General features: G+C 40.3%; 1 protein-coding gene across 3 annotated transcripts in view; it reads left to right on the top strand.

Moving 5' to 3' along the window:
• Positions 1-2856: 2856 nt before the first annotated feature.
• The window catches only part of nup210 (nucleoporin 210), a 70178-nt gene continuing 48244 nt past the window's right edge, over positions 2857-24790 (top strand). For 2 of the 3 annotated variants that reach the window (XM_077608386.1, XM_077608378.1), the window contains exons 1-14: positions 2858-3274; positions 5702-5841; positions 13369-13500; positions 14717-14813; positions 15349-15499; positions 16797-16929; positions 17012-17170; positions 20611-20679; positions 20774-20880; positions 21503-21643; positions 22842-22979; positions 23117-23272; positions 23342-23537; positions 24189-24334. In XM_077608386.1, the coding sequence (XP_077464512.1) occupies positions 3114-3274; positions 5702-5841; positions 13369-13500; positions 14717-14813; positions 15349-15499; positions 16797-16929; positions 17012-17170; positions 20611-20679; positions 20774-20880; positions 21503-21643; positions 22842-22979; positions 23117-23272; positions 23342-23537; positions 24189-24334 (1926 nt within the window). In that variant the 5' untranslated portion in view covers positions 2858-3113. Of the gene's footprint in view, positions 3275-5701; positions 5842-13368; positions 13501-14716; positions 14814-15348; positions 15500-16796; positions 16930-17011; positions 17171-20610; positions 20680-20773; positions 20881-21502; positions 21644-22841; positions 22980-23116; positions 23273-23341; positions 23538-24188; positions 24335-24790 lie in introns of all 3 variants that reach the window. The other variant, XM_077608394.1, reaches the window with a different exon arrangement.

Raw genomic sequence — 24790 nt, 5'->3', positions numbered from 1 at the left:
TGACGCGCCTTCGTCTAAGTTCATTCTGCCGTTAGACGCACCTCTCTTGCTGTTTATTACATCAGATTTACAACAGGCATCTCAGTTCTCAAAACAGATGAAGGTCTACCGGATCTTCCCAAGGGAGCGGTGTGAACAACAGTGTGAGAAGTCAATGTTTCTCCATGTTCGAGCTGTCCAAGAGGAGTGACCTTCCCGCTGCTTAGGCTAAGTGAAGCATAGCGTTCTTTATTGCAAGCAAATATATAATAATGTAAGACTAATAATCCTAACATTCTAAGTGAAGCAAAGCGTTCTTCATTGCAAGCAAATATATCATAATGTAAGACTAATAACCCTAACAGAACGATGAATGAATGCATTTCTTTACTTTCATCAAAGCAATGAAACATAATTTATTAATTTGGTGGCCCGGCAGATGAGTGGTTAGCACATTGGCCTCACAGCCTCACATCCAAGTTGGTCCTCCTGAGTGGGGTTTGCATGGTCTCCCCACACTTGTGTAGGTTTTCTCTGGGTTTCCTCACACATTCCAAAAACATGCATGGTGGACCGGTTGACCATTCTAAATTGGTCCTAGGCATGAATGTGAGCATGAATGGTTGTCAGTTTCTTCGTGCCCTGCGATTGGCTGGCTACCGATTCAGGTTGTCCCCCATCTCTTGCCCGAAGTCAGCCGGGTTAGGCTCCAGCACCCCCCACGACCCTTGTGAGGATACGCAGTTCAGAAAATGAATGAATTAATTAATATTGTAATCTGTCAACAGAGAAGTCACGTGGTGCATCATTCTCTACAGAATACACTGCATGGAAAATAAACATGTATGCTTATGATGTATTTGTGCCCAACTGAGTCATTTTAATAGAAGTCTAATGTAGATACACACATGTGGCATGTGTTGCCTTCATTATAAAGCTTTTTTTTCTTTTGCAGCTCCAGACATATTTGTTTTTTTTTTCATCCAAATGGATCTTTCAACATTTTGGTTTGCCGATCCCTGGGCTAGGGAATTGGAATGTATGCATTTTTCTCCTGCCTCCGCGCCCTGATCTTGGATAAGCAGAGGAAGATGGATAACTGGATATTGTTTTGGTGGGCTGATATTGTAACCTTTGCTTCTGCCAAGATATTTTCTCAGCTTGTGTTTTATCTGTAACATAATAACCAGTAATACATTTGCATCTTGTATTATTCAGAACATGATGATGAGGGCAGAAAGCAACCAAGGCTGTGTGCAGTTTTAAAGGGGTGAATGTCACCTCAACAAATTAGCCAGCATATGCTTTTGGTAAAAACGGCTCTCCAGCCCTGTCTGTTTTTCAGGTTGCGATTAAATGGCAGGACTGACAAATCGCTATGAAATTCCAATTATGCGATAAACACTCGTGCCACCGGGCCGCCTAAACTCGAGATGTTGAATTAAAATTTGGCAACACAATAATGTTTCATTTACGGCCAACTTTGAATGCCAGAGAAAATGATGTGTACTTTGCCTTCAGCTTCACATTTTTTGCAATGATATAAATCCGCAACCCTCTCATTTCTTATACAGGTGTATACTTGCTCACTATAGACTGTCACGACACTTGGCGATACAACACTGTTGAGAAAAAGAGAGTACCATGTTAAATACATTCATAATAATCTCGTCAAGACTGTTTCAGTTTCCATAGCTTCTGTTGTAAATATATTTGACCACATATGTATTACTTCACCGGTCATATGTTCTTCCCCCTAGCGGGAAAAATAATCAAAAACAAAGTTTCACTGCTTCTGTCAAAGGTATTTCATTTATTCATTCACTCATTTTCCCTACATCTTATTCTCAAAATGGTCGCGGGGGGTGCTGGAGCCTATCCCAGCCAACTACAGCCACAAAGCAGGGGACACCCCGAATTGGTCGCCAGCCAATCGCAGGGCACAAGGATACAAACCACCACTGATACTTAGGGGCAATTCATAGTGTTTTACCGTCCTACCCTCCATGTTTTGGGGACATTAGAGGAAATGATAGTACCCAGAGAAAACCCACGCAAGCCTGCGGAGAATATCTAAACTCCACAAAGGAAGGTCTGAACCAGGGATTGAACCCTTGATCTCATCAACCTCTGAGACTGTTCTTTACTCACACTTTAATCCGGGTTTGGGAATTCATAATCCACGAAAGAGCATTTCAGTAATTGAACCTGCCGCACCATTTTGAAAACAAAACAAAACAGAGACCACTTCCTCACTGGGCAGCCTGGTATTCAATTTTATTATCCAAACAAATCAAAAACCTTTATTGGCATCATACACAGCTTCGTATAACGATATTATTATTTTTTCATTTTCTGAACTGCTTTATCCTCATCAGGGTTGCAGGGGTGAGGGGTGCCTACCACAGCTGACTTCGGGCCAGAAGCGGGGGCCAGCCTGAATTGGTGTCCAGCCGATCACAGGGCACAAGGAGAAGGACAACCATTCACTCTCACACTCATACCTAGGGGCAATTTAGAGTGTCGAATCAGCCTACCACGTCTTTGGGATGTGGGAGGAAATCGGAGTACCTTGAGAAAACCCATGCAGGACCGAGGAGAACACGCAAACTCCATACAGGTGGACCGACGTGGATTTGAACCCAGGACTCCTAGTGTGAGGCCGCCCTCCATTTCATTCTATTTTAGTATATTTTATTTTAACTTTAACCAGATATGTAAATAAAAAATTCAAATAAAGTTGACTTGTTTTTTATATTTTAGAGTAATGTTAAAAAGATGTGAATTTTTTAGTTCTTTAATTCAAGTTTATAATAGATGCGTAAATTAATTAAACCGCGTTGTTAAATGCGACGGAACTCTTACTGTTACTGTACCTTTAAGGAAAGTCAACATTGATGTTGGATAGTGACGTCAACCTGCTTCCGCCATGCGCTCAAGTCCAATAGTTGATAATGGCGGGTTCTCGGCTTATATTACTGCACGTTCGCATGCTATGTTTTTGATTTGAAAAACAGTCCCTCCCACAACTTTGCCATGTATGTATCTAAAATAATATTTTAATGTGGTCGAAGGAGTTTTTTGCGATTTCTATTAATTCTAGTGTAGATACCACGAAGTCTCATTGAGCGGAAATGCTTACAATGAAAGAGTTCGTGTTAGTTTTGCTCTCATTCATTGGAATTCTTCACATCAGTAACTGCTCCAAGCTAAATATGCCCAAAGTCCTGCTGCCGCTTGCGAGAGGTACACGAATTAACTTCACACTGGAAACCACTGAGGGTTGTTACAGATGGTAAGTACAGAGAAAAGGGTGACCATGCCCGCAGAAGTGTCATTTTACACTCTGCCTGCACGTGGCCTCAGCATCTGTGGGGTGTCACCTTATTCGTGAGTGCATGCATGCTTTTAAGTCAGGGAGACTGTGTGTGACCGATATAGATCGAAAAACTTTTTGTCGGGTCGTCGGCATAGTTTTCTTTTTACATCTGAAGGTACGGTTTGTCACTTTTTTCTGCACCTTAGATACAAGCTGCTACTGCATCCTCATTGAGAAATGCTCTTGAGGACTGCATTTTTGTCAAATATATCTATAAGACGAATGTTTGATTACGGAAGCGTATCGCACTCACTTAAAAAAAAACCTGCCCGGTTTTCAAATTAATTATTTTTTAATGATAATAATAATAATAATAATAATAATAATAACAATAATAATTAAATCTATAATGATAATAATAATAACAATAATGATTAAATCAATAATGATAATAATAATAATAACAATAATGATAATAATAATGATAATGATTATTATAATGATAACAATAATAACAATAATAATTAAATCAATAATAATAATGATAATAATAATGATAATAATAATGATAATAATAATGATAATAATAAGGATAATAATGATAATAATAATAATAATGATAATAATAATGATAATAGTAATGATAATGATAGTAATGATAATAATGATGATGATAATAATGATAATGAGAATAATGAGAATGAGAATAATGATAGTAATGATGATAATAATGATAATAATGAAGATGAGAATGATAATGATAATAATGAAGATGAGAATGACGATGATAATAATGATAATAACTGTTATTACCGTTATTATTATAATTAATGTTTTTCTGATTAATTTATTTTCAAGTTTTTTTTTTTACATGTTTTTTTCTTTTCCCTGAGTTTGCCTGCCAGTGGAAAAAAAAGATTACCGTATTTTCTCGCATATACGCCGTATTTGTAACTAAAAAAATGATGTCTGAATCAAGGGTACGGCTAATATGCGCACAAGACTTGCTGTGCTCTTTTTCACCAGTAGCTGTCGGCAAAGTAACATTTACTATTTGTTGGTTATTTTCTGTTTTGCAGTAAGAAAACAACTGTTACTGGATGAATTACTAACTTTCTTATGATATTGACCCTAATAATGTGCTTTTGATTCATACAGTATCTCAGAAATACGACATGCGATGATTTTTCTTAAGCTTTTCCCTTCAAAGTAACACATTTTTACTCCCTATTAAAACCATTAATTTGGAGGTGAAAATTGTGAATCAGCGGTCGGCTTATTGGCGAGAAATGGTAAAATTAAACGATTTTAAGGCAATTTTAAGGGTGCAGTTTATACATGGGGTGGCTTATATGCGAGTAAATACGGTAATTCAAAGAACAAGCAAGCAGCAGTTATCGAGATACTTGGAAGTTTCGCGGGAACTCTATTCTGGAAATTCTAGACCAGGGCTGGCAAACACACAGCTGAAGAGCTGCATGCGGCTCACAGCCAAAATGAATGCAGCTTTTTCCTTATCCTGTTTTGTATATACTTTTGCTCTTTGCCTTGTTTCATGTTTCTCTTATTTTCATTCTCGCATAAAACACACTCAAATTCATCAAGACCCATTAAAAACAAATAATAAATTATATTTTAAAAATAGTTTGGCAGATTGGATTTTTTTATGTTGCTTCTGATTCTGGTATGGGACCGCCATTCATATCCGTGTCGTGCGGCTCTTTGACTCTCATAGTTTTAAATGTTTGCTCTTTGTGTCTAACTTGTTAGCTACCCCTGTTCTAGACTGGAATCCTAGTCCGTGAAAATAAATTACTCCGAAAAAAACAAAGTTAAAAAAATATATTCAGAAAACAACCCTTAAAATAAATTAATCATAAAATGGAGTTGGGGAAAAAATATTAAAAAAACAACAACAAAAAATGCCTCGCATGAATCATATACCGACACAAAGTTGTTGTTTTTTTATACTTAATAAGAAATTAATGTATGTGTTGTGTCATTTTGTATGGTGATTCTGTAATCATAAAATTGGGGCAGGTTGATTGCCACCTTGGGCAGGTAAGATAGATACCTGCCCAATGGGGAGGTGGCTTAAAAAGTTCATGTAGAACCCTGAAATAATTGCCTAAATATGTTTTTACTGAAATGTTCAAAATTGTCATTTTTGGGTGTGTCTTTTGTGTTTCTTGAAAATTCTGAAGAAAAGAAATGCCCTTTTTATTTCAAGAAAGCATTGATATGTAATAAAATAAGTTATTCTTGGTAGAAATATTGAGAGCTATAGAGAAGTCACATCCCTAATGTTTGAAATGTTTATTTTAAGTGTGACAAGAAAAGCTGCTTAATTTAATTCCTGCATGCTTGAATATTACACTGATTATAGTTATGTTCTTCTTCCAGGACGTCAACACGACCAGAAGTAGCTAGTGTTCAGCCCATAAATGAACAGGTTGGCCGAGGCTGCTCAAGGAAAGCAGTTCTTCAAGCCCTCTCCACGCAGGCCTCCAGATTGACCAGCATCATTCTTGCTGAAGATGTTGGTAAATATCAATTGGAGAAAAAGAGAATTATTTGTGCTGCACACGGCAGAGAAATTATACACTGTCATCAAATTTGTCTTGAATTGCACAAAGCACCCATCCTTCCCTCTTTAGGATTGTGAAATTATGTTTGCATTTTTTTCCACTCAGAACTATAAATTTCTGTTATAGTGTAATGCCAGCTGTTTCTTGGATACTTCTATGTGCACTTGAGTTTCAAAGGTGTTTTTGAAAAAAATTCCATATTTTTCGGACTATAAGTCTCACCAGCCAAAGAATACACAATGAATATGTCGTACTGGAAAGTATGTCGCATTTTTGGGAGGCCAATTTTTGGGGGGATCAGAACCAAAGAACAAACAAACATGAAAGTAACAGTACTAAAATGAAGAACATTCATTCATTCATTTTCCCAACCACTTATCCTCACAAGAGATGGGGGGGGGGGGTTCTGGGGCCTATTCCAGCTGAATTTGGGCACCAAGCAGGGGACACCCTGAATTGGTGGCCAGCCAATCGCAGGGCACGAGAATACAATCATTCATGCTCACACTCATACTCAAGGGCAATTTAGAGTGTTCAACCAGCCTACCATCCATGTTTTTGTAATGTGGGAGGAAACCGGAGTAGCCGGAGAAACCCCACGGAAGCCCTGGGAGATCAGGCAAACTCCACACAGGAGGACTGACCTGGTATCGAACCCAGGACCCCGGAACTGTGAGGCTGACACACTTACCCCGGCCAGGGTGGGCAAACTTTTTGGGCCGGGGGCCGCATTGACTTTTAAAATTTGACAAACTGGCCAGGTCAGCACAAGATATGATACATATAATAAAAAAAAAAATCACATCAATTTGAATCACTCCTTTCCAGGTTTTAGAATACAAATATCATCATCAGTTACTCTTCACAGGGTATGGAAAATAACAAAGTAACTTGTCAAGGCAGAGGCGAAAACTCGAGTTACTCGGGGGTACTCGAGAAAAATTCTTCTACGTCCCTCTTAATGAGCGAACACAATTTTTAAGTCAAGACAAGTACATTTACCCATAAGACTCGACATCCTGGGATTCGTCACACTTCGAAGGAGTGCAAGAATCTCCAGCATGGTTTGCCATGCGGTGGTACTGTATGTCACTGTAAGATACTGGCGTATGCGGGATTGTGTTTTGAATCATAGCTTTCATACAAGGGATTACACACAGAAAAAATACAGAACAGTAGCAAAACCGCAAGAAAGGGGGTTGCAAATTTAATCAGAATAGAGAACAATGATCCGGTTGTTAACCACGACCACAGCGATGCACCTACGGCTTAGTGATCCTGGGCCATGGTGTTGGCTAGGGCTTTCATTTCAGCTATGGCACGAGTTATGTTACCTTCGTCACCGGTTTCATCTGGGATGAAGGTGCAACAGTGTTCTCCGACGATGGCACACACACCTCCATTCTTGGCTGTTATCAAATCCAGGACCATTCGGTCCTGCAACTCCATTTCCCTAAGGGCTTTTAATTCATCTGCTATACCTTGTAGGGCCTTGACTGTTTGGTTAATGAACAGTCCCATGCGATAATTCAATGTCTCTACACGGAGCATAAGTTTACCTACTCCAAGCTGGGGAAGTAGTGACAGTATGATTTTCTGGGGGGTGGACCACAATTTATGGTCATCAGGAACATCTCTGCCCCAGATTGAGTCATGTGGTTTGAATTGCACTGGTATTGATCTCTTATTTCTTACTGGTATTTCCACTCCCCTTAAAAGGAATGCATCTTGGACCATCTGCACCATTGCACAACGACCTGTCCATGCCATGGGCAAACTCAAAAACACTGTATGTCCACACATCCAATACCCATCATCTTGAGCATCAGTGCCCATTACATCAGGGAGAGTGTAATAGTCCCTGCATGTAGCACCCAGGGGCGCTCCTGTGGCATTGAACCGGGCTTTGTCAGTGGTGTTTCGTGTAGTACTGCGTTAAATAATTGTTTCAGCGGTTCGGCATGTTCTACTGATTTGCCTGTGGACGTTTTCATCCCTCTTCTATTCCATTGTGCAGCAAATACATGTAGAGTGGAGTGTGCATATTGGCTGTCTGAATAAACGGTGACCTTTTTACCTTCAAACAATGTGCATGCCTTTGTTAATGCTATAATTTCTGCATCTTGAGCTGAGAGATTAGATGGCAGTTTTTCTGCACATAGGACTTTGTTGTCCGTGACGACTGCGAATCCTACTTGATTTTTCCCTTGTTCTGATTTGGATGCTGATCCATCTACGTATACATAAGTGCTGTCTGGAATAGGAGTGTCTTTGAGATCTGGTCTTGGTTTGCAGCTTTCGTTGGTTCTTTCATCACATTGGTGTGGATCTCCGTACTCTTCAGTTGGTATTAACGTTGCTGGGTTCAAGGTATTGCATCGCTTAATGGTGAGATGGGGTTTCGATAACAATGTGGCTGTTATGGCCAGCTGTCTTGCTACTGACAGGAACGACATTTTTGTTTGTGTTATCAGTAGATCCACCTCATGGGGGACTTGGAGTGTGAGTGGATGGAACAGTACAAGTTCAGCTGTCATCTGGACGGCAAATGCTGCTGCGCACACTGCTCGTACATGGGGCAGAGCTGCTGCAACTGGGTCCAGTCGTTTTGAGTAGAACGTTACTGGTTTCATCTTTGTTCCATGTGGTTGTAGTAACACTGATGTCATGAACGTCCCTTTGCAAGTCACTGTTTGGGTGAATGGTTTTTCATAGTCAGGAAGCGCTAGGACTCCTGATTCCAAGATTTGTTGCTTCACTTCCATGAATGTTCGGTTTCCTTCTTCAGTCCATGTTACTGGGTCGCTCATTGTCATCTTAGTAGCATAGATCATGTCTAGCAGTGGTTGAGTTAGTTCTGCATAATTTGGAATCCAACTCCTGCAGTAGTTAGTTGTGCCTAAGAAGGCCATCATTTGTTTTTTTGTCTGTGGTTTCGGACATTGCTGGATGGCTTCTCGTCTTCCATCCGTTAGTTCCCTTGCTTTCTGTGAGACTCGACTTCCCAGGAAGGTGACTGACTCCTGACAGTACTGCAGCTTCTTCAGCGACGCCTTTTTTCCCAGTTTGCTCCAGATGTTTGAATAATCTGATTGCTTCTTCTTTGTTTTCCTCTTCTGTGGGACTGGCTATCAGTATGTCGTTTACGTATACTAGGTTCTGTGTGGTGTCTTTATGTTCATGCTGACTTATACATGCTGCGATCTCTTGTGAGAATATTGTGGGGCTGTCACAGAACCCCTGTGGCAGCCTTGTGTATGTGTATTTGGTTCCTTTGAACGTGAATTCAAATCAGTCTTGGGCTGTTTTGTGGAATGGAACAGAGAAAAATGCATTGCTTAGATCAATCACTGTAAAGAATTTCTGATGTGGTTTTAACTCGTTCAATAGTATGTGTCGGTCTGGTACACAGGGTGCTTTGGATTTCACTGCTGCATTGACCTGTCTTAGGTCCTGGACCAATCTCCACGTTCCCGTCTCTGTTTTCTTCACGGGAAAGATGGGAGTGTTACATTCACTTGATGGACTTTCAATTAGAATGCCTGCTTCGAGCATTTCTTTAATTACTGGTCTGATGCCATCTACAGCATCTGGTTTAAGGGGATATTGTTTGTCTCGTGGTCGATATGATGTATTGGGCTCAATTCTTACTTCCTTTGCTGTGGTCATTTTTCCTATGTCTGCTTTTGATTTGGACCACAGTGAACTTGGTACTGTAGGGAAGTCTTCAGCTTGTAGCAGTATGTAGTCTTGTCATGCAGTCAAATGCGTTTTCGGACTTGCTTGAGTCATCCACTTCAGCTTATGCCTTGTCACTGTTCCATATGGGGTGTTCGTCAGTACGCTGACTGTGGGAGTCTGATGTGACCACGACTCCTCGCTTCTGGTCTCCAAGAATTGCACCATGCGTCCTATGTCTTCCCAGGACCTGTAGGGGTTTTCTCTTTATGGACACATGGGGTTTTATCTCAAACTGTAGTAGTTTTTCCGCTTGAGGCGGCAAGTCCACTGAGATGGCCGCATCTCCCTCTGCTGTGGAGTACAGGTACTCCAGTTGCACTAGTTGGGGTTCCAGTCGCTCGAACTGTTTAACAAATTCTGGTCTGGCTTTCCCAAACTTCATGGTGATGTCTAGTGGCCAGTGGGTTTGTGTTTGGCCATTTACATTTTCGACTGGATTTTAACTGCCGGATTACAGATGAGGGGCCTTGTGTTGCTAAATCTAGGGATTTGAACGATGAGGTTCCTCTTGACCTTCGACTACTTGGATTTCCGCTTCCTCCCACCGGGAGATGGTACTGGTTTCATACCATCATCTGTGGGGATAAGGCTGATTCCCAGTTTACGGAGTAGATCTCTTCCCAGGAGGTTCACAGTACAGTTCTTACTCAGGACGAACTTTGCTTCGTGGTTTCGTCCATTTTCATCTGTTATTTTTGTTTCTCTTGACTTCTTCATCAGCTCCATGTGTCCTCCTGCTCCTATCATAGTGATCCATTCTTTTCCTGGTACCAATCCTGGCACTTTGTCTTTGATGACTGATTTATCTGCTCCAGTGTCGCATAAGAATTTTACTGGTGTTTGTCTTTGTCCCACCAGTAAGGTGTAGTATGGTTTGCTGTCTTTGTCCCAGAGGGTGGACATGGTTTCGGTTAAGTCTAACACGAGCAGGGGGTTTCTTCGTCCTCCCCATCGCTTTCTTCGGTTCCCTCTTCCGTGTTAGGCTCCCATTTCTCTTTCCTCTGGTGTCATTCTTGATGTTGATTTTTAGGGTTGAATGGTGGGGGTCTCTGGTTCCCCTTGGGTGGACTTCTGCAGTCTCGAGCAAAGTGTCCTTTCTTTCCACAATTGTAACACCTATCATCTGTGTTTGCTCTTCTTGGTGGGCCGGGTCTTCCTCGGCCTCTTCCTCTTCCACGTCCTCGTTGGTAGAATACTTCTGATGACTCTTGGTTCACCAATGTGGCCATGGCTTGGGTCAGAGTATTAACTCCTGAGCTTACCCGTTTTTGGCGGTGTCTCTCCTTGGCATGAATCGCCCACTCCATTAGTTGATTCATTGGCATGGTTCGGTATGTGACACAGTACTTCTGCACGAACCCTTTGATTTGGGGCTGGAGCCCTTCCAGGAACCCTTGTCTCAATTGGGCTTGGTATGTCCCTTGATCATTTTGGTCTTCTGTAATCGCACTGTGAATTTTGAACACTTCTTCAAATCTTGCTCTGAATTTATGAACTCCTTGTCTTGTGGCCCTGATTTTTTCATAGCATGGTGTTGGGCGCCACGTGTCTCGCACGGTCAGGACTCTTTCCACCAGCTGCGTTGGGTCTTGTGAATCGTTGGGGTGGACTCTTCCTTGGTTGTCCCTTTCGTCGAAATTACCTCTCACTCTGGCCCAGTTGTGTCCCAGACTCATGGTGAACGCTCTTCTTGTCTCAGCTCCATTCAGGTGGAAACTTTGTCTCTGCTGTTCAAAATTATTGGACCATTCAGTTGGGTTCTTTATTGGGTCTCCCAGTCCCTTGCTTGATTTGGTGCATTCGGACTCGGTCCATGGATGGTGGACGAGAATGGTTTGATCGTGATCTCCGTTCACTTGGAAGTGTGGGTTTGCCACTTCAACCATGGGATACATCTGACTTGGTGGTGGTGCCCATGGTGGTGGGTTAGAGCAAGGTCCTTGAAATGCCATCAAAGAAGGATAGAGTTGTCCTCCTTTTTTTTCTTTTTGTCCTCTCGTCTACAAACGTGATTTATGAGCGTGTCACAACGTCCTTTCGGTTTATAATTCTTCCTGTGAAGATTACTTGCATGCTTTCACAGTTATTATTCTATTTTTCTTATATTGAGCTGTTTCATTCTCTTGACACGGTATAACTATACTTTTTCTCTATATTTATACTCAATTCTCGAAGACCCTACGTGGGGGAGGTTTTCTGATCCTCCCGCTCTCTGGTTTGACTGGTGTCACGCAGCCAACCTCTTGGATGCCACTTAGTGGGTCAACTGAAAAAGTACAACTTTTTCTGGAGATAGACCCACTAAGTTTAAATCTGTTGCATACCTTACGTATCTATTTTTTCTTTGACTTACGTACTTCTCAACGGTATACACAACTTTTCTCAGACGAATGGAGCGTCTCTTTCGACTTTTTCACGAAGGGACGGGATCTTATGCTGAATTGTTTTTTACAAATTAATTTTAACCAGTGCCTTACGGCTCAGATGCCTTCTGTGTCCGGTGGGATTCGTCTCTTTTTTCCGGACAGCGGGGAGTCGATTATCTCTTTTTCTTCAATGGGGAAATAGCTGACGTCAGATTCTTGGTTCGATCTCCACGCGATCCCAAATTCAGATATGATGGTTTCGGCCCAGAATGTCAGAACCACTGTCGACACTTAATTAAAATCGAACATCAGAGAGCATTCCGAGACAGCAAGAATGAGATTTTTAACCGCATCTGCAGAGGGGGGGGACGGGAACAATGAAAAAGTTGGAGAATGTGTCTACCCTCCCGCTTTCCAAAGTTGTCTCCTACTCATCTCCTCGGCTCGACGAGTCACTGACCATGCACTCTTTAAGAAACTCCACTTCGGAGAAAGGCTTGCTGGCTTTTGCTAGTTTGAATGCCAGTAAATAACTTCTCTTCGTGCTTGCTCTTTAGATGAAAGTTGCTTGGTATTTCTACCAAGAATGTTTTGTTGAGTCTGCAATGTAGCAACCAACCTGTCTGAGGTAGCCGCACGTTCTTCTGTTGAAAGGTTGCTGTTGTAATTAGAATGCTTGGTGGAAAAGTGATGGCTGATGTTGTATTCTTTTAAAACCGCAACGGTTTCTTGGCAAATAAGACATACAGCCCCGGACCGGATTTCAGTAAAAAAGTATTTAGGCGTCCATTCTTTGTTAAACACTCACTGTCGACTTTTCTTTTCTTTGACATTGCCCCGGATGGGTTCTGATCTGACCAATAGAAGAAGAGCGGTAACTGGAAATGACGCTCTCAAGTCAGTGCAGTGCGCATACATTCCACCTGGTATTGAAATGTCGTCATTACAATCCGAAATGAAATGAATGCAATCATTTACATCAAACCTTAAATCTGTACCAATCTTCCGCGGGCCGGATTTAAAAAACAACGGGCCGGATCTGGCCCGTGGACCCTAGTTTGCCCACCTTTATGCTAACCACTCACCTGCTGGGCCGCCAAAATGGAGAATAGTCATCTGTTAACGTACGTTTTTCAGATAATTATAGCCTAAAGAAACAACATAATAGTCTGTCTAGGGTCAGGGAGCAAAAAAAAAGTTGCAGTTGAGTATTGGTCACAGATCCAGCCAAAACTATGGAGAAAAAGTGTGACTTATAGTCTGTAAAATACGGCACATATCTAGCTTTTTATCAAATTACAGCCACACTGTATGCAATATGTGCTTTTATTATTGAACTGTGTTTACAAAATGTGTTGCCCTCCTCCTTTTACAGTGACCGGACAGGTACTTCGCTGTGATGCAATTGTCGACGTGATCTCTGGCGTCACCATTGTGTCCACCACCAGAGAGCTGCATCTGGAGGATTCTCCTCTTGCGCTCAAAATTAATGCACTGGATTCCGAAGGTACATATGAGATAAGATGACTTTCATTATAGCCTGCCAGGGCTTTGTCAAATAATCCAATAATCAAGCAATTCCAGCCTGGCCCTGAAGAACATTCATATACAGTTCTCATCTGTGTGTTCATCAAACTCATAATTGCTTATTTGCAATTTTAACGATTTATCAAAACACTATTGTATCCCCTTTGGTGTTTTTGACCCGCCCCCCGCCAAACCCACACAAACGCTCATTTTTCTCGGCTGTTTAAATTTAAGAAAACAAATATGCCCTGAATGACCTGTGGCTACAGTCTGGTGCTTTCTGATTAAGTCTCTAGTGCATCATGTTTTATGTTGGCTGACTGGGCTTCAGATTCATTATTTTGAGTTGGTTAGATGAATATAGCCGATCCTGTTAGAAAATGTCTTTTGGTTTCAAAAAAGCTAGTTGAGCTGTGACGAGCTTTCAGCCAAATGTGCTCAACTTCCATTATATTTAGCCATATGTTAAACATGGGAAACACACAAAAATGAGAGAAAATTATAAGGAAATTATTTATCAATGTCTTAAAATAAAGAAAACATGAAAATGTGCCCTGCGCCGCTGAAATAGTTCCCTCTGCGGCCATTATAGCGGGCGATGTGATACCCGCGTTTGTTCGCCAGATAGCGGCAAGAGCCCGTTCTACCATGACCAAAAGCTGTCCACTTTGTAGTTATACATTTTAGATTTTTACGTGTTCCCTAAGTGTGCGTGTGTGTGTGTGTGAAAATATGTGCCGCATTGCATTTGTTCGGCTCTTTAATCGCTTAATAAGAGGAATTGCAATCATGAGTAAGGGGAGCATTTAGCTGAGGTGGACAGGTATGTAAGAGAGAATCTCGAAACATGGATAGTGGTTGTTGTGAGACAGCCAATTGAATTGAATTGAATGCGTTTATTGTCATTATATGAGATGGAACAAGAACGATGAAATGAAAGCCCAGTAGAGGGTAGCGATGTTCTAAAGTGAGAATCAATGCATCCACGACAATATTTTCAAAGTAAAATAACGGATAAGGTAAGGAAATGCATTTACTTTTTGGGGGATTTCGTAACTTCGATCTTTTTCGTATCTCGAGTCACTCATTTGCATATTTAAAATTTCGTAACCTGAAAATTTCGTACCTAGAGGCATTCGTAAGTAGATGTCTGACTGTAGTCAAGCTTGACTCCAGCATTTTCTCTCCCTTCACAGGAAACACCTTCAGCACTCTTGCAGGTCTGGTTTTTGACTGGAGTTTAGTGAAAGATGTGGATGTAAACGGATTCCCTGATTCATATAATTCATTACGGTAGATCTTCCTTTTCTATCTGAATCATCTCTAAAGCAAAGCACCCACACAATTTAACCATTCATTATAGTTTATTTCCTATATACATAATACAGTGGTGCCTTGAGAATTGTATCTGCAATATATTTTGAAATATGAGATGTCTCTTGACTGATATAATATAAAACAAAATTCGACGTTAAAATTTGTCAGTTGGCGGAAAGAAAGGAAAGGAGCAATATAGTTGTTTTGTGCTCATGGTTTCTCATTTTGCGGAATATTTGGAGAACAATTATGACTTTGTGTTACTATAGGGTACTATTCTGTTTTATTTTTAATGGAAAAAGCTACAAAGATTTGAGGTATTTGTTGCAGTGAGAATGCAACAGACTCATTTTCATTCATTTCAAAGCAGAAAGTTGATTTGGATTCAAGCACTAGTACAATTAAACTCGTTTCTCAAAGCACCACTGATGCTTTCAATTTTACGTTTTACTTCAATGAGTGAAATGCAGACAACCATAAAATTAACATTGCCCTGTCCTCTGTCTTCAAGGTTTCTGAAGTTTTCTGAGTCCACATACACACCTCCTGAATACATATCCGAAATGGAGCGTGTTGGCAAACAGGGCAATATCATTTTGGTATCAGGCCTGAAAACAGGACATGCTACAATAAAGGCCAAAATCCAGGAATCACTGTATCATGTAAGATAGAAATACTTTTCCAGCACAAATATTCAAATTGCCTGACTCTGGGACCGCCTCCAGGATTCCCTGCTATTAGAAAACGAGCAGAATTTAAATTGTGGCTTTTGTGTGACCACAAACCTCCAGTGATGTAGGGATCTAAAAATAGCAAGGTGACATAATCGCTTATCCTTACCCGAATTGTACTTTCAGAAGTTCATTGCCACTATAAAACAATCACAAAAGTTAACTGGAAGTTAACACTTTCTATAATATTGAGAAAAGATGCCATTTAACGTCTTCCCTCGATTATCGCAACTTCACTTATCGCAAATTCACTTCTCCACGATTTTTTCCCTGCTATTAATTATTTATTTTTTAAGTCCATATAAATGTAAAAATCCACGCGGAAACTCGCAAGCGTAAGCCACTCCCTTGTCTTCCGCTTGCTTCTAGGACTCCGCACTGAAGAATTATTTTCTTTTTTAAAAAGTTCATAATGTGAAAATCCATGCTGAAACTCGTAAGTGGCAGCCACTCTTGCTACTAGGATTCTGCACTGAAGGGAAAAAGGGCAACTTTTCGATTATCACGGCTATGACCGGTCTACATTAACCGCGATATTCGAGGAATTACTGTAAATGTGACAAATAGTAAGACAGATTGATAGTGTGGAAATTCATACCTTTTTGAAAGTAGTAGTGGTATTTGTCAATGACATTCAATTTTAAAAGCTCATAGTACATGTTGTTTTGATTTGCCTGCTTGAATGTCAAATAGTGGTCATGACATTCATTTTTTTCTATCGTCAGCAAGCCAATGGAGACATGATATCTTTAAAAAGACTGTTTTTGACATTGAGTCCCAATACATAAAATAAATAACAGTGTACATACTTCTCATCCTCTTAGAACGCAAATGTAAAGTCAAAACTACAACACACATAAATGCCTTACCTTGATGCTTTTGGTGACCTTTCAAGCTTGCTAAGTAAATTTTCCTAATTCCACTCATTTTCACCATTATACATACTACATAAATAATTGAATAGGTCATTTGTGCAATGTCACCCATCAGTGGGATTGCAAAGCAGAAGTTAGGCAAAACTTAAAGAAAAAAAATACATTTAAATATCAACAACTTTACCAATCCCTCAGGCGCCAGTGGAAGAAAAATGTACTGGCCCAGAGTTAAGTTTTAAGGACAGATTGCCCCCATTTGGGCAGTCTGGATGGAGCCTTGGCTTTCGGCGAACAATCTTGTTTGTTTTGCTCCTGAAAATGAGGCAGTTACTTAACTGTGATATCTGCTGCAGGGAGTCGATGCAGCTGAGGTGAAACTGCTGATTTTAGAGAACATTTTGCTGAGCCCTGCTTATGATATCTACCTGTTGGCTGGAACATCAATTCGATACCAAGTCCTGAAGATAAGACAGGGCTCAATAACGGGTAAGACTGTTGAGTGAAGCTTCCTTTTGAATGTCAGGTGAATTTCCACAGTTTTTGTCACTTTTGCTTCACCTTTTTCAAGAGCTATCAATGCCATGTGATCATTACGAACTACACCTTCAGAACGGCGTGGTCGACCCAAACGGAGATCCAGACGTGGCTGTCGCACGTCTGGATCATAAAACCTCCACGGTCACAGCTATTCAACTGGGACACATTAATGTCGTGCTCAACCATAAAAGTATCCTTCTAAAATGCTTTGGCCTCCACTCTGTTTTAATCCTAATAATGCCCTGAACTATAGACGCCTGTTCTGTTTAGCCTCACTTGTGTTATTGCAATGCACGGTTTAAGCTATTTCTGCTATAACACCAGTAGCCTGAGATAGCTTCTAGTAGAGTTGTAATAGTGTGTAGGAGGTCAAAAATGAATGAGCAGGGAAGTGAAGTAGGGTTGTCATTGGATGCTGGAGCACGTACCCATTTCCCCCTTGATGCTTGGAGTGCTCTTTTGTCAATTTGTATTGCTTTTTTTAAGCGAAAGTGTTGTTGTGGACTATAGAATTTGAAGTTACTTAGTTCTAAGAATTGGAAGTAATAAGTAAAACTTTAAGTGCCTGAATTGATGTCTTTGAAAGAGAATGGGAAGGAGCTATGGCGAGAGGATTACGTCAAGTCTGCATGCGTTCTTCCAAGAGGTGGACCTCTAGGCGTAGCATTTGCTTTAAGTCTAAACTTAATTATCAACTCGGACATAAATATAAAAAAAGTTGTTTAATGTCTGAAAATTTTTGTTCAACTAAAGTGACGGACAGCAAGGAGTATCATACCTATGGGTGTTCATTCTGCATTGGTAAACTGACTCATTTGTGTTGTTTGCTATTGGTTATAAATTTGCACAGACTAATGATAAAAGGAGACCTATTTTGTTGATGTCATGTTGAAGGTATTTTTTAATTAAAAAGAAAAAATGGTCAGGTAACCATAACATTCATCCTCGTGTTACTCTGAAATTGCATGCGTTCAAATGAACGTTAATTGAGAATATAATGAGTGAAAACGAAATTAACTAACACGGATTGGTGAAATCCCTCGACCCTTGTAAGCGGTTTGGAAAATGAATGAATGAAAGGATTGGTGAAATATTCCTCATACTGAAAATGTAATAACACATACGGAAATCCCACAGGCCAAGCACAAAGAACCCGGTCTTGGGTCCCCCTCCGGATCAGCTCCTGCTATCTATTTTAAGTAGTTTTCTGATGCATTGCATTACTATGCTATAAAACCGAAGCAGTTCATCATGAAATTAGTTTATTCTTTTTGAACATCAACGCATAGCAATGCTTCTCAAATAGTGGGTGGCACCCCCCTTGTGGGCGCGCAAAGCGATGCCCAGGAGCATCTGGCTATTGCTGTACTACAGGGGTCCCCAAACTTTTTCCTGTGAGGGCCACATAACTTTTCCCTTCTCTGATGGCTAGCTTTGACCAGTCCAGGTCCAACTTCTCCATGGTTTGGCACACTTTGTCAAAAATATCCTCTCCCGTTGTAGTCCCTTTGAGACTTTGGAGGGCTGCCAGATCCTCGCAAATCTCAAAGTTTGCGCTAACTCCACGAATAAAAATGAGCAGTTGCGCTGTGTCTTGCACGTCCATGCTTTCATCCAGTGCTAATGAAAAAAAGTCAAATTATTTCGTCTTCTGCTGCAGCTGGGCATATACATTACTCCCGATTTCTTCAACGCGTCTGGTCATTGTACTCACCGACTGACTTACGGCATTAAATGCATCTTTCTTCTCGTGACACACCTCCTCCGCGACAGTATCCATACATTTCTTAACAAACTCTCCGTCAGTGAAAGGCTTACCGCTGCTTGCTATCAATTTAGCAACCCAAAAGCTGGCCCGAACGGATGCCTGGTTCTGCTGAGATAGTAGTCCACTTTTTCGCTTTGAGAGTTTGTCTGCTCGTATTTGGCCTTGCAAGCTATCGTACTTGTCTTTGTGACGGGATTCATAGTGTCGGCAAAGATTGTATTCTTTGAATACCGCCACCGTCTCTTGACAAATGAGACAGCCTTTTCTTTGCATTGAACAAAAAAATAATCGTTTGTCCACTCCAGGTTAAATACCCTGCATTCTGAATCAATTTTTCTCTCACCTAACTTTTTCGCCATTATTCCGTTCTCAAACAGGTTGCAGTTTTTATATGCTTGAATAATCAGCGATGGTCCCAGGGCTAAGCCCTCACCTGCGATCATCCAGATGTCTCGGTAACACTGCTCGTGCATGCAACGGTGGACGTGCCCGCCTGCATCAAAGGGAAACACTCTCCCCGCGCGTGTCACCAAAGAAGCAATGCGAAGCCCCGCTTCACTGGGATGATTTGTGGGCTCAGCAGGGGTGCAATGAACCAAACACAAGATTAAAACGTCCCAGTCTTCAAGGCCAAATAGGAAAAAAAATCAGATAGTGTCTCTGGTATTGTTCAGAGGGCCGGTCCAAATGTGCCGGTGGGCTGCATAAAAAATAAAAAATAAAAAAAAATAACATCCGATAGCGTCTCTGGTATTGTTCAGAGGGCCGGTCCTAATGTGCCGGCGGGCCGTATCCGGCCCGCGGGCCGTAGTTTGTAGTACAGTGTACTAGAAGTCAGCGACATTGAGTAACTAACTTTTGGCTTTTACACTCAGGAATCGCCACAGCAAAACACCATGGAAAAGTATTTGACAGGGATAGAAAGAAAGGCGGAGAGTGACACAGATTAAGTCAAACATAAGTGTCCTGAAAGCCAAGGGGAGGATAGATGACAAAGCACATGTAGCACCCACTCGTACCTCTACTTACGAAATTAACTGGTTGGAAAAAAAGACTTTATATGGGAATTCTCTAATTCATTTTACGGTCCTCAAAAAAACTTCCAACTAAACCCTTTCCCAATTTTGTATGAAAGGTGTGAGGAAACCACAAATATGAGAAAAAATGAAACTGTATTAATGTCTTAAAATGAATGGGCATGCAAAAACTTTTTCTATTCATAGAGGAGTACAGTGCAGTGTAAGGAGCAAGCTATCGTTAGCACAGGAACCCATGCACATAAACACACATTTAAACAACTTCAAAGCATGAATTCACAACAACTTCCCATTAAATAGAACTCCAAAGGAGAAACAGTCTCTGCATCTTGTCATTCAGTACAGAGAGGCCATGCCAAGGAATCGTTGCTTTTAATACTTCCTTCTGCTTCAATAGTGTAACGACGCTAGTACGTGTGTTTCGGCCGGCCTGTATTACCTTGCAATATCATTCAACCGCACGCCACTTGCTTATCTTCTGTTTTTCCTGACAAGTTTTAGGGCCTGGTTATTCATTTTATTCACACTAATAATTTTAAATGAAGAACTCCGTGACAACAAACGGCGGTCAAAAGAGAGTTGCTGTTGTGAGGCTCCAGTAGGAAGTCACTGGAATGTCAAAGAGACCTAGGACAATTTCAAAATAATATAATGGACACGGGAAATGTAAATACTAATTGAGAAGACATCAAGTAGACTAAAGTATTCATAAGTTGTTTTAAATACTTTCATGCAGTTCCTTTTTCATCGCCTTCTATGAGAGTCTCGGACAGTCTTGGTCCAAGTATAGCATCAGGTATACTTTTCCTTACATGTATTATTTAGGTCTTCGAATGCAAGGAGTGTTTCGCCTTCCCAACAGCACTCTCTTTGTGGTGGAAGCTGGCTACCTAGGTTAGTTTCGGAACCCCCTTTACATTTTACAAAGACAATATATTTTGTGTGTAATTTTTTTCATTTCATTTTTAAATATTTGTATTTGGTTCAGGTTTTAAAATTCACCCAGGAGACAGTTGGGTTCTGGAAACGGGTCGAGAATATGATATCCTGATTGAAATCTTTGATAAATCTGGCCACAAACTTTTCCTGTCTGATGTAAGTAAATGCTACTAAAATGATCACTTTGATCACACAGGTACATGTGAATTTCCAATAAAAGAATCTATTAGTCACACACAGCAAACATTTTTGTAATACAAGATAAACATGTCACAAAATAAATAAATGGTGGTAATGAAGTATGTGCAACAGGTCACGTCAGTGATCGGCAAATTTGTTGCTGAGTAACCATTAACCATAGTGAGAATGTATCAAATGAAGAATAGATATTTTAAGTTCCTATCCATAAAAGAAGTCGTTGAGTAGCAATGTGACACTTTGCACTTTCCCCTACGTGAATCAGAAAAAAATGAGGTGGTTCGTAGCAGGTGTATCGGCATGGATAAAATTAATTTCACTCCAGACTGGTTTTATTGACAACTGTTACGTAACATCGAAGTGCTCTAGTTTTGGTACATCTGTTTAATTTCATTGCTACTAGCAAGATCGTAAATACATAATGGCTTCGACCTGGTGCACGCCTTCACAAAAGCCCATGTTATGATGGGTTCTTCTACAAACCAAGTATTGAAACTCACTTCTTTGCTGTTGTCCTGTTGTCATTCAATGCTTCCGAAAGCAATGCTGATGCTGTTGCTATTCATCTTTTTTGGGGCAGAATATCCGTATTGATACAATTTTCCCTCTGGAATACTTTGACGTTTTGAAGTCTTCGCTCAATGGAACTCATCATAGGGTCAGAGCGATAAAAGCTGGCCTCAGTGGTATTCATGCTACCCTACCTGCTGTTGCAGATGATGTGAGTCTCCAACTAACCCCCATCTCCTTCCCGCCCACCCACACACATCCCTCTGTCCCTCTAGAGCAAAGGTGTCAAAGTGGCGGCCCGGGGGCCAAATATGGCCTGCCATATCATTTTGTGCGGCCAGAGAAAGTAAATCATGAGTGCTGACATTCTGTTTGTTGATCACATTCAAATGAAGATAAGCGATGAATCTTTTTAAATAAATAGTTGCCTTTTCTCAATCCCAAATTTTTATTTTACTCAGGTTTTTTTCCATTACCAAGAAAAAAAAACTTGAATAAACTTTGTTTTAGATCTATAACAAACTGAATATTTAGGGCTTTTGATCCATTTATTTTAATCCAATTTTTCAAATATCTAAATATTTTATCTCGAATGTTTCCTCCCTCCCCTTTTATTTTTCATTGTAAATTTATTAACTTATTTATTACCTATTTATTTATGTCTAAAATATATTTTGCTGTGTCTGTATTCTCACCCTCTTGCTACTGTGACAGTGAAATCTCCCGAATATGGATGAATAAAGTTATCTAATCTAAACAAACTGATTTTTAAATATGCAATATTTACTATTTTTTCCTTTTTAAATGAAAACAAAGGATTTAATATTTGCCCTCTTTTGATTAAAACATTGTAATTAAATGTAAAAAAATCCACTACAAGAGAATATTAGGAGGGTCAGAGAGAAGATTTTTTACTAATTTTAATGTCTAAAATTGATCTATCGATCAGCACGATCGGAAAAGCTAAATTTATCAATCGATTAATTTTGGGAGCCTCGTTGGAAGACAATGGTCCTCCGGATGAAAACGAAACTACGAAGTGTCCCGCAACAAAAAAAAAAAAAGAGTCTGACACCCCTGCTCTAGAGGACAGCTACGTCAATAACTATATAACTTTCCTCAACAGTGTATAATATAATGGTACTGTGATCCTTCTTCACTTCACTTCACTCCACACTTGTTGAAGCAACAACAAAAATGTCTTTATTTTTTTCAAAATATGCATCTGGTTTCCATGCTAACCATACATTACAATGTTTATACTATTGTGGGATCTTTGGGTTTTATGAATTGTTCATGAAAGTATTGTGATATTGTCGTTTTCAGTACTCTTGTTTTAGTGCCCCCTTAAATTCAGTAGATTCGATTGATTCATTAGTCATTTCCTGTGTCCTATGTTCTGTTTTTAGAAAGGTAGGGTCCACCCACTCACCATCCCAGTCCACAATGAACAGGATGCCGAAATCTATAACCCTATTGTACTTACTCCAAGTATTCTCACATTCCCATGGCAACCCAAGGTCGGCGCATATCAGTACACAATTAAGGTATAGTTCACTAATGTAAGCAGGTTGATGATTGAGCATTTACCTTTCATCCTTTAATCCTATCCCTTTACTTGAGTTTTCTCTATCACTGAGAGGTGTCACTCTGTATGTGACACTTTGTTTAATGCGTTGGATAGGCTAGGGGCGGCAGTGGAAATTTCAGCTGGTCTTCCTCCACAAGTGGTGTGGCCACAGTGACTGTCAAAGGCGTTATGACAACAGCCAGTGACATTGGTGTCAGCATAATTTTTGCTCATGATATGCGTAATGCACTCCACGTCGGCGAGATGAAGGTATGGAAAGATTTTGTGTTTCACGTGTAAATGCACCCAGTCATGATTTTTAATGAATAAATTCTGTAGGTGTATGTTGTTGAACCTGTGGCAATGGACTTTGCTCCCTGTCAAGTGGAGGCACGAGTGGGCACGACTCTAGAACTACCACTCAGGATATTTGGACTACTGGAGGATGAGATGAAGCAAGTCATGTTGAGTGACTGCTCCCATTTTGACCTGCAGGTTGATGAGGAAAGCCAAGGCATCTTTGAGCAGCTTCAGGGCAAGTTTGCAAATGCATTCCGATTATGCTGATCGCCACACGCACACAAAATCTGCCATCAAGTAACAGTAACTAACAGATGTCTTCATCCATTGATCATCCAATTTCTTATGGATTGATAGTAAAAGCTACACTGGGCAAAGTTTTTCCATCTGGATAGGAAATAGGTTCTTAATAAATTACATTTTAAAGGATATAGGCACAATTTTGGTTTAGAATGTTTATCGTGTTATTTTTTTAGTTTTGTAAGTACATATAACAAAAAATACATTAAATACATCATATTTATTGATGCCTGCTTATAATAATCACTAGTCGTCTTTTTCTTTCTCCGTATTTCTCAGATCTAAAAAACTAACCATTTGATGATTTTTCTGTACTTACGAACGCCCTTTTATTTATTTACTTCATTTATTTATTTATTTTTTGTTATTTATTTCTCTACATTTATTTTGTGTTCATTTATTTGTTAGTTTCAGCACTCCTGTGATTCCATACATGTATTTACATTTTTTAACACCCCTTCCCCCAATTCCTGATATTGGCTACGCTAATTTTGTTTGTAGGAAATTAGCACGTTCCTTAATTGGGAGGATAAATGAGTGTATCTGTTTGGGTGTCTCCTCTAACACTTGTTTTTCCATGTTGCAGGTCGACTGGCTCCAGGCCAGGGCTACTGCAGTGGAGTGAGAGCCAAAGCCTTGGCTCCAGGTTACACCACTCTTTCAGTCAGCTACACCCACGTAAATTTTCACCTCAGTGCAAAGATCACAATTGCAGCTTATCTTCCGCTCATTGTGAGTATTATAATTAATTTATTTTCAATGCCCTAAATCTTTCCATTACTTGTGGCCAGTTTTTGTACTTAAGCAATTTTGACTCTTTCTACTTGAATGCTGCAAGGCATCTACAGGTGCTAAATTAGGTGGGTAGGAATCATTCCGTGAAGCCATTGTTTTGAGTGTCTTTTTCATCCTCAAAGGCCAATTAGCCTTTGTCCTCCACGGCAGCAAAGCTACTCGTGTACACACCTGCACATTCATACACACAGTCTGCCCTTGCAATCAAGGAAGAAATGGGATGATCAGTGACTGTTCAAATGCACCACACTTGGGCTTCACCCAGGCTCTATGCATTTTAATTATGCATTATACGCTTGCTCGTCTGTTTTAGACAAGTATTCTTCTGTTGTATTGGAATATAAAATTCAATAGTATGACATGTTGTGACAAGGTGGGAATTTTCCTAATGTG

Source organism: Stigmatopora argus, chromosome 1 (assembly GCF_051989625.1).
Source record: "Stigmatopora argus isolate UIUO_Sarg chromosome 1, RoL_Sarg_1.0, whole genome shotgun sequence".
In the NCBI taxonomy this organism is placed as follows: Eukaryota; Metazoa; Chordata; class Actinopteri; order Syngnathiformes; family Syngnathidae; genus Stigmatopora; species Stigmatopora argus.
Note: the sequence above shows the minus strand (reverse complement) of the source record. Positions and strands in the feature narration are given on the sequence as shown.